Source organism: Heterocephalus glaber, unplaced genomic scaffold (genome assembly GCF_053883595.1).
Source record: "Heterocephalus glaber isolate CG9 unplaced genomic scaffold, H.glaber_assembly_v1.0 deba00001538, whole genome shotgun sequence".
NCBI classification, from domain to species: domain Eukaryota; kingdom Metazoa; phylum Chordata; class Mammalia; order Rodentia; family Bathyergidae; genus Heterocephalus; species Heterocephalus glaber.
In genome coordinates this window covers 37,234,998-37,245,347 of record NW_028258333.1, presented here as the reverse complement: position 1 = coordinate 37,245,347, position 10,350 = coordinate 37,234,998, and the positions used below count along the sequence as shown (strand labels likewise).

Here is a 10,350-nt window from a genome sequence, read left to right as displayed (position 1 = left end):
AGTACTTGAGAATAAGATCTATATAATGCCCTTTGGTGCCAGTAATCTACACCAGGAATACAGGCCTCCATCTTGTCAGCTTATTCATTGCTTTTGCATATTGACAGAGTTTTCAAATTCCCTACTGTGTTGTTGTTTTTCTTTCTGATATCTTCACATCATTTATTTTTATGTTTCAGCCTTGCTTAAAACTCTTTTCCCAGTCTAGAATGCAGAGAAAGAGGTACATTTTTTCTATCACTGAAGCTATCAGAAGAATGTTTTGCTTATTTGAAAGCAGGGTCAAAGAGCAGTTGCAAAAGTTTTTAAACAAGGATAGCACCAGCAAAATAATTTATCTCCCCTAATGGCAACATTCACTAAATCACTGGCCTTGGAATTGCCAAGCCTTCAATGACAGAGGCAGTGCTTGGTGGGGTTGAATTCTAGATATTTTGCCATTTGGAAATTGTTTGGGTTTGGCAGGTCACTTAAGGCCAGTTCTTTACCTGTAAAATGGGAATAATTTACACTTACAGAATTACAGTAAAGTCTTAAAAAGGGCCGTTATATGTAAAATATATGGCACTCATTATAATTCGATTTGGATTTTTAAATTTGGTTCTTGATCACATTAGAATACATTGCTGGTTTTTCTTGTTTGTTTGTTTTTTAAGTGCCATTGGCTCCCCATAAGGAAGGATTTAAGGGTTACCATATGGTTTAAGGGGAATTTACTGTGGGGTTTCTAACGCATTAATTTTACTTATATTGTGTAGTTTCGTTGCCTTTGGGGAAAATTTCGGGTAGGAGGGGGCTAAAATCCCCCCTCCCCCCGCGCGCACGCCCGCCTAGATGCCTCAGTGCAGATGCAGCCCGCACCTGCACATATGCGAGTCCTTTGCGTGAAGCCTCAGGGTGGGGCTGAGCAGGAGGAGTGCTGGGCGGCGCAGAGCCCTGTGGGAGTCGTAGTAGTCCATGGCGTTGGAGTTGCCTGAGGCCGCCAGCTTGTCGTGCCCAGAACTCCATCCCCCGCCGGCCCCCGCGGCGTAGGCCATCGCCTCTTCCTGTTTCGGGGACCGGTAGCCGGGTGGCAGCGAATTGTGAGGATCTGAGGAGGGATCCTAGCCTTCTCTCCCAGTTCTCCGAGGTTGAGGGTTCGGCCGGCTCAGGTAGAGCAAGCTTTCGGTCGCCTTGCAAACTCGTCCCGTGGGAGAGTGAGGCACGAGTTAAGGCGGGCGAAGGGAGGGCTGAGCTTGCCGGGGAACGGGCTGTCACCTGGGCTGGCTAGTCTGTGATGCGGGCGGACTCGAGCTCCTTGGGAGAGAGCGGTGAGGCCGAAGCCGCGGTTGCGGAGACTGCTCCGGCGTGCGCTTCGCCCAGCTCGAGTGCGGTGAAGTCGGGGAGTCCGCGGGGTGCTCAAGCCTTAGGGCAAAGGCAGGGCTACGCCAGGTGAGCACCCCGAACCCCGGACGAGGGAGAATTAGGGGAATGGCAGGAATAGAGAGCCTTTCTTTACTCCAAGTTAGGAAGAGCTTGGGGGGGGGAGGAAGCCCGTTTGGGCTTGAACTGGAACCCCAAGATGGGCAGGCTTTTCACTCGACTCACTTGTGTGTTATCTTGATAGTGGGTGGCATGATATGATAGCTGTCTTAGAGTACTGGGGCCGTGAGGACGGGATTCTCTTCCTTTTAAATGAGAAAATTGAGGTCCACGAGTTGGAGCAGCCCAGTCATTACGAGAAAACCAATTTGTGGCCAACTTGGCTAAAACCTAATTGTCCCGATGCCTTTCTCCATCGTTGAGATCATTAGATCTGCAAACCCTAACATGTATCCCTTCCTTTTTTCTTTTTAATGCCCTGGGACCTGATAATAATCTGATAATAGGCAAATGCTGAAGTTTTTAAGCTTTTCATTAAGTCAAAGGTATCCTTGTCATAGCTTGGAGAAAAATCTGGCTTATACTACTTTCATACTTAAGTAAAAGGTTGATAGCAAATATGTCACCTATACTTTTTATACCTCTAGGATAATAAAACGTACCTTTCTTTCCCTGATTTATGCCCACTAGAGGTCTGAGAACAGTTAACCTTACGTTTCTTCTCACAATCTTACATACTGCATATCTGTTATACACATAAAATAATATACTGTTACTTGTGATTTTATAATACCTTAAGTATTTACAATAAAAGATAAATGCATCATGAGAAGATAGGATTATCAATATGAATTAAATATTAAAATAATGGTTTTTAGTACTTTTTAAAAGGATGTATGAGCATACAGGTTTCAAAAAATCATCAAGAGATTTAAGAATTTCTCTCAGGCCCAGATTTCATAGTATACTTAAATTTCATTCCTTTGCTAGTATTCTTTCTTCCTTATTGCCTTAACAAAACTTCAGAACACTTAGTGTATCTGGTATGGGAGGAGAGGGTTTTTGGTAAGAGCATTGCTCAAATCCACATTGACCTTCAGCACTGTCAGATTTAACAGCCCTTGAAGCAGTAATTGATCAGATTAGAAGCACGTTCCAACTGTTACATCAAAATTAGAGTATTCTAGCTCCTGTTAGCTGGCCAGTAAATTATTCATAAGGAAGGAACTTAGATAGGTTTGCTAGTGGACTTAATACAATTAAAGACTTGTACATAAGAAAACAGATGTGCATACCATAGTGCTCCTACCAGACTGCCTTTTTTATGGTGTGGCTCCTTTTATATTGGCGCACTGCAGAAGTGGGTAAACTGACCAAATTTCACCTGGTGATGGATAGGTTTTCTCTTTACGGAGTTTTGTTGGAACACAGCCATGCATACTTACTTATATATTGCCTTTCATATAAGAGGCAGAGTTGATTACTTGCAGAGACGTGGCTGGAAAAGGCTAAACTATTTACTGTCTGGCCCTTTACAAAAAAACAATTTGTCAACACCTGGCCTAATAAACTTGAGTATAAATAAAGTGTCTGAAACATATGCAAGTATATTAGGTAATATTGATTTTCAGTTTCTGAGAAAGAACATGTAAATACTTATATGTTAGATCCACAGTCACATTTGGGCACAAGCCAGTGTATTCTATTGCAAATTGATGGAAGCATTTAGCATAGAATACTATAGATTTTTTTGTTTTGTTTTGAGGTGGGTTTTTTGGTACCAGGGATCAAATTCAGGTTCTTGCGCTTGCACAGCAGGCAGCAAAACCACTGAGCCAAATCCCTGGCCCTATAGATTTGTTTTTGCAAAGAATTTTGAAAGGAAGTTTCTGATCCTTATATGGAAAGTGCTGTTACTCTTTGAGATACACTGGTAGTCACAAACCTTTAAAAACTGTCACACTGATTTCCTCTGGTTGCTTTTTATGGAGACAAGCTTCAGTAAGGTGCTAATATTTTTTTAAAAAAACTTGGAAATATTACTCAAATCAGGTAAGCTCTTGATTCCCTTTTGGCACCTGTCTCAGTCTGTTTATGATGCTCTAACAAAGTATTTGAGACTGGGTAATTTATAAAAGGCAGATTGATAGCTGGGCATGATGGCCTATGCTTGTAATCTTATCATTCTGGGAGGCTGAGTTAGGAAGTTTGCCAGTTCAAGTACCGCCTGGGCAATTTAGTAAGACCCTTTCTTCTCGAAAACAAAGGGTTAGAGATGTAGCTCAGTGGGAAAGCCCTGAGTTCAGGTCTCCAGGTCACAGAACAAAAACAACAACAAAACCAAATTTATATTTGACAGTTCAGTTCTGAAAGCTGAGAAGTCCCAAACAACCTAACCTGTTTTATTCCCAGAAATAGATTATCTTACTTATTTTTTATTAAGCTGAAAAATAATAACTATTTCAAATTAACAGATTTCTGATAAATTAGGCATAAAAATCATTTGAAATATCTTTAGCAGCCAGGCACAGTGGCTGCTACTATACCTATAGTCCTAGCTACTCAGGGAGCTGAAGCAGGAGGATTGCTTGGGTGCAGGGATTCAAGGCCAACATGGGCAACATAGTGAAATCTTAGAGGAGGGGGTAGAAACTAAAGACATCATTAGGAAATTCTTATACTTTTCCATTTCTTTTGCATGCAAATATATTTTGACAAATAGTAAAATGTTATAAAATTAAACCAAGTTTTTTATCTTTTCTGATTTATGTAGGGCTAACTTCCTCAGTGCTTAGAATCTGAAAAAAATGACAAATGTGGATGATAGGCATCACCTCATCTCTGAAGCAGATCATGAAGTAAATCCTGGACCAATGAATATCCAGTTTGATTCATCAGACCTAAGATCCAAAAGGTAAGAGTTTTAAGGTACTTATTTTATAATTAGAATTTTTAGTGACTGAAATATAATGAATTATAACCTAACACATGTAAAACTGAGTATAAAATACCGAATTTCTTTTTCTTTTCCTGGTACTGGAAATTGAACTCAGGACCTTGGCACTGAGCTACATCCCCAGCCCCTCTTTTTTCTTCTTTTTTTAATGTAGGGTCTTGATAAGTCACTAAATTACCCAGGCTAGGCTCAAGCTCTTTGATCCTCTTGCCTCAGGCTCCCAGAGTACTAGGATTACAGCATCACACCCAGCTTAAAATATCTCATTTCATGCAGATGAAAACAACACTGAGATTCCACCTCACCCCAGAAAGAATGGCTGCTGTCAAGACATCAGCCAATAACAAATGCTGGCGGCGGTGTGGGGAGAAAGGAAATCGTCTCCGTTGTTGGTTGGCGTGCAGACTGGTGCAACCACTGTGGAAATCAGTATGGAGACACCTCAAAAAACTAGGTTTAGAGGTCCCATTTGACGCAGCTAGTCCCCTGCTGGGGATCTTCCCAAAAGAATTAAAAGAATCATACCACAGTGATATATGTCCACCCATGTTTATAGCAGCACAGTTTGTAATAGCTAAAGCTTGGAAACAGCCCAAGTGCCCATCAACTGGAAAGTGAATAAAGAAGATGTGTTTTTTTATAAAATGGAGTACTACTCAGCCATAAAGAAAAAGTAACTAGAGACATTTATAGCTAAATGGATGCATATTGAGGCCATACTCATAAGTGAAATAAATAGGACACACATTTGTAAATACCGAATAGTTTCTTTAGTGTGAGAAACTGAAAGTGTAAGTAAGAATTAAAATGATTAAAACGAATAATTGATAATTCGAAATAGGAAGAAAAGGTCCAAAGGGGTAGGGGTGGTGGGAGGGGACGGGGAAAGGAAAGGAGGGAAAGGAAAAATTATGAGAAAAGAAAAAAAAAAGGAAACAAAGTCTATGTAAATAGGGAAGGGCGCACAGGTAATGGGGAAAAAATAAGAACCAAGATGCATCATGTACAGGTACAAGCATCCAATGATAAATGTAGATGTATTGTTTACCTAAAATGTACCAATAAAAGAATTTAAGGAAAAAAAAATCTCATTTCTTACAGGGTTAATATAAATGAATGTGAGAAGAGGCTGTGAATACTACTTCCATTATTTTTTTTTTTTTGGACTGAACTCAAAATCTCTCTTGGGGAAGGGGTTGGGATAAGTTTTACAAAGTGACATGCATTAATATTACTTTATAAATGCACTTGATTCACTTAAATAAGTGTTTATTACCTGCTTTATTCAAGGTAGTATGCCAGGTGCTGGAGATACAAGAGTAGAAGTAATAGACACAGATCAGCCAGGGCAACTTAGTGAGACCCTGTCTCAAAATTAAAAAAAAAAAAAATTTAAAGAAAAAGAAAAAAAGACTGAGGATGTAGCTCAGTAGTAAAATGTTTGGCTAGCATATGTGAAATCCTGAGTTCAATCCCTGTTACTACAAAAAGAAAAGAAGAAAAAAACACACTCCACAATCTTATAACTTTTTAATTTTTTTGGTACCGAGGATCGAACTCAGGACCTTGTGCTTGCAAGGCAGGCGGCGGCACCACTGAGCTAAATCCCGGTCCCAACACAATCTTTTAAGTCTTTACCTTCTTCGAATTTAAATGTCAGCAGAGAGTTTACATAATTTGAATTTAAGTTTTATTTCACTTTATACCTAGAAAACCCAAAAGAATCCACTGAAAATATATAAATAGTTGGGCTAGAGATATTGGGCTAGAGAGTACTTGTGCCTAGCATGTGTGAGGCTATGGGTTCAATCCCCAGTTTAAAAATATATATATATATATGCATACATATACCCACACATGTACATGCACACAAACATATAGTAAGAAAACTCACTAAATAGGCACAAAATAAATAACCTTCCAATGAGAAAATGTAATGGAAGAAAAAATGCATTGAAAGTCTTAAGAATGTGCAAAATCTATATGAGAAAACTTTTAAATGCTCATGAGAGACATAAAACAAAATTGAGTATTTTATGAAATCTGAGATAATGATGAATATAAATTACATTTTAAAAATATAACGCTAAGAAAAACTGCTACCAATACTTCTGGTAAAATAATCTCTTAGGAGTTAGAATGTTTATTTTGTATTTACTGAAGGAACTCTTAGAAGTATTTAATATTTTAATCTCCTGAATATCTGTTTGAATCTGTTTCATGGATTCCATTTCTTTCTTATGTTGGGCGATCATGGTTTCCATTTCTTTCTTATGCTGGGCACTCCTGGCTTCCAGCATGTTTCTGAGCTCATCTGTTTTTATCAGTTTCTGTTCTAGAGCCTCTAATCATGTCTTTCACTCTGCTCACCATCTCTGTAGTTATCTGGGAGATTATTTCTGCTTTGAATTTTTCTAGAGCCTCATTCATCTGTTTTGTTGCTTCCTGTCCTATCAGTTCAGGGTGTCCAGGTGGTTGATTATCAGACTTTTGTACCTCATTTCCCCCAGAAATTGCCTTTTGTGGGATGGAAGTCTGGGTTTGTGACTTGCTTAAATGCCTTCTCATTTTTGTTTTTGGTACTGTCCCTGGTTTAGTTCCTGGGTTGACATTATGAAGTTGTTTATTGTAAGTATCTTTGTTGATCTATTTAAAACCCTTATGGAATGATTGCTTCTCAGAGGTGTCTACCAGATATAGCTGGTCTTTAGGTTTTGAGTCTCTAATGACTCTGAGGCTATCTCATTTTCATTATACCAGGAAGGAAAACTGTTCAGATCAATCACGACACTTTAGCCCAAGTCATACAATCAGCAACACCATAGCATCAGATACCTCTTAAAGAATGACAATTTGTGGTAGTTATTAATCTATCACCTTTAAAAAATAAAGGGCCTCCTTTAAGGTGTGTCTCTGCTGTCACAATAGACAATGTGGGCAGCAGTGGGCAGTTATAAGTCAATGAGTCTCAGTAAGCCAGTGACAGACCCGTGAGATTCAGGCAGATTTCTGGCTGCAAGTCCCAAGTTGAGCTCCCTGGCCTCCTGCAGGGTTGTACTCTGCAAGTTTCTACTGCAGGTTTCAGCTGCTTTTCCCCTGAAGAAAGTCCAGTTTCCAATGGGAGCTGATAATCCCTCCAATTTACCAATCATGGTGGTCTGGTCTGCCTTTACTGCAGAGATTCCCTTCACTTTTCTAGTGGGCTTGTTTTCATCAGGGAGCCTGAGACAGGCACTCTCTCTGTTGTTCGCTTCTGGAGCTCAGGACAATGGCTTTTGTCCCCCTGTGCCTCTGCAGTGTGTAACGAAGTAGCTGCACAGCCAAAAGGCCAGAGGCCAGGGGGGTGGTGGTGGTGGTGTATTGTTGGAGGCACCCGCGCAGCCCAGCCATCAGCTGGTGAGGGGGTGGGTGACCTCCTCACCCTGTCCTGGTGGCTGGTGGAAAGCTGGTGGAGCAAGCCTGAGCAAGCAGGTCCCGGTCAGCCTGCAACCGCTCGGCCCTACTCGGCCCTGCCTGCTCCGTTCGGCCCAGCCGTCAGCTCTGTATTTAATATTTTATCATTTATCTCTTGTGCAATTATGAAAAGAAAATAGATACAAATATATCAGGTAAGATATTAGTGACAATTCATACTTAGAATCTGATTCTTTTGAATCACTTTTTGACCTGGAGTCAACAAAGTTGGTGTGTTAGCTCCCACACAGAATTGTCCTTTGTGCTATTATTGATGTGGCATTTCTTGATTTTCCTTCCAAATCACTGACTACATTTTGTTTTGATACTTGCACTTTCCTGATCTTACCAGAAGGTGTCACAGGTTTGCTTTTAAAAACATTACTCGTGTTTCTTCCTCAAATGATTTGACTACTGAAATGACCAGGGATGGTAGTTATTTGTCATGCCATACAGAATAACTGTTGTTCAAATTGCCACCTACCTAACAGTAAATTAAAAGGTGTTCTAGATAATAAGCTAGATCCTTATTTAGAAATATTTAAATGTCTACCTTAGAATCAGTAACATATGACATAATTAAAAGGCGTATTTTACTGTCAGTGGAAAGATTCTAAAATAAAGATGTCATGCTCTTTAAATTTTAATCCATAAATGCAATGTGATTTTTTTCAAAAAATGCCAGCAGCAAATTCCAAAGCTTATATGGACCAGTAGTTTCACTTTTAAGTACTAATTCACAATGACGTATGTACACAGTTGTTAGTATAGTATTTTTTATAATAGCAAATATTGAAAGCAACCAAAATGTTTTTTCTTATAGGACTGGATAAATTAATTATGGCACACTCATAAAATGAAATATATTTCATCCTATCAAAAAGGAAGGGACTTTATTACATATCAAAATGGAGCAACTTCTACAACTTGTTTTGTTAAGTGATAAAAGTGAAGTACAGAGCAGTATGTATAGACTGCCAGCATTTGGATAAAATAACACATCTTATATAATGTATGTATAAATGCAGTCCAGGGGTATAGATAGAAAACTGAGAGAGATTGCCCCTTTTGATAGAAGTTGAGTGCTTGGGGCTGGGGATTTAGCTCAGTGGTTCTGCCTTCTGCCCGGCAAGCACAAGGACCTGAGGTCAATCCCCGATACCAAAAACAAAACAAAACAAAAAAACTGAAATTGAGTACCTGAGGTAGGACAGTGTGGCAGATACTGTAAGGTAATACCCTGTATAATTATTTAGTGACCCCTTTTTGCTGTTAGCAGAATCCTAATTTAGTTAAGTGTTCAGTAATTCTCAATAGAGGAGATGAGGAAGGATTGATATAAACTTATCTTGTTAATTTTGTTTCCATTCTGTAAACTTTATCACATGAAAAATATATCTTTGTCATTTATAGTAGTCATCAGAAAAGATAATGAGTTAATCTTGTGATTCTCACTTGTATGTTTCAGTGTTAGTAAATATTAGCACTAATGAATGCTTAGGGTTTTCTTGAAACCTCTAAATTCTATGATAAATAATTGACCACTATGACAATAGAACATAGGTCATTAAAGTGCATTCCATTTCAGTAAATAGGCAGGAGTTCAAACAGTGCTGTGAAAATTTAACAGGGTAGATTTAATGGAAATATAGTTGCTATAATGAAACTTGTCAAAAAGAGAAGGCATCAACTGTTTACAGTTATGGCATAACTACCTAGGTAAGCATGTTTTAAAGAAGGCAGATACGTATAAGAACTTAGCAGTCCTTAATGCTAATTTTCTTGTGAAATAGTTTCTGTTTAAGAAAAGAAACTATTTTATGAGGAAAAAAAGTGCGAATACCATGGAACATTGTTTCTGTTAAAATATGGGTTACTTTATTGTGTATTTGTAAGTGAAACCCAACAACACATTGAGTGAAAAAGATCTATTAGAAGCATCAACTTAGACAACTGTTTCCTAAACCATCACTTTAAAGTCATCTTATGACTTTGGTAATATCTGGGTACCACATATGAAATATAAGTTAAATGTTTCTTAAAAATCTATTTACTTTTTTAACTCAGGGTTTATCACCATCACATATTTGTGAAATGATGGATTTGAAGTGTTGTTTATAGTTTTTTCTTACTATACATTGCAGCCAATACCAACTACTTAACATAGTATTTATGCTGTGGCACCTAAACTTGTTTTATGTGTCATCACACTTTGGGAATCTATCTTTGTCTATCAAGAGTATAGAACTCTTGGTATTTGTAGATTGTGTACTTCAGTTTAGCATGTGTCTTCCTATTCCACCAGGTGGCACTTAAAACCTTATATGTAGCAAGTAGTTCAATGGCAAAAATTTTAATAACTGCAGTGGACTGAAGGATAGTATGGTGGATCTGCTAATCATTTTCATGGAAATAAGGTCTAAACTTAGATGAAGGACCTTGCCTTTATAGGAGAAGAATATAAATATCATAATCATTTGAATCCTTTGGGGAACTTTTTCATACTGTCCAGGTCTTCTTTTTACTCAGTGTGCTTCCCCTCTCTTTATTTTTCACCTTGTTTGAGGTAGAGTAAAGAA

The 10,350-nt window shown here is 38.6% G+C and overlaps 1 protein-coding gene across 7 annotated transcripts in view; it reads left to right on the top strand.

Annotated features, from left to right (window-relative positions):
• The first annotated feature begins 971 nt into the window (after window positions 1-971).
• The window catches only part of Slc38a9 (solute carrier family 38 member 9), a 141,425-nt gene continuing 132,046 nt past the window's right edge, over window positions 972-10,350 (top strand). For 2 of the 7 annotated variants that reach the window (XR_015442282.1, XM_087189382.1), the window contains exons 1-2: window positions 972-1,151; window positions 4,136-4,276. Coding sequence is in view for 2 of the 7 variants with exons in the window: in XM_087189382.1 (XP_087045508.1) it covers window positions 4,170-4,276 (107 nt within the window). In the remaining 5 variants the exon portion in view is untranslated. Of the gene's footprint in view, window positions 1,432-4,135; window positions 4,277-4,594; window positions 9,491-10,350 lie in introns of those variants that run through there. The other 5 variants (XM_087189387.1, XM_087189383.1, XM_087189384.1 and 2 more) reach the window with 3 other exon arrangements.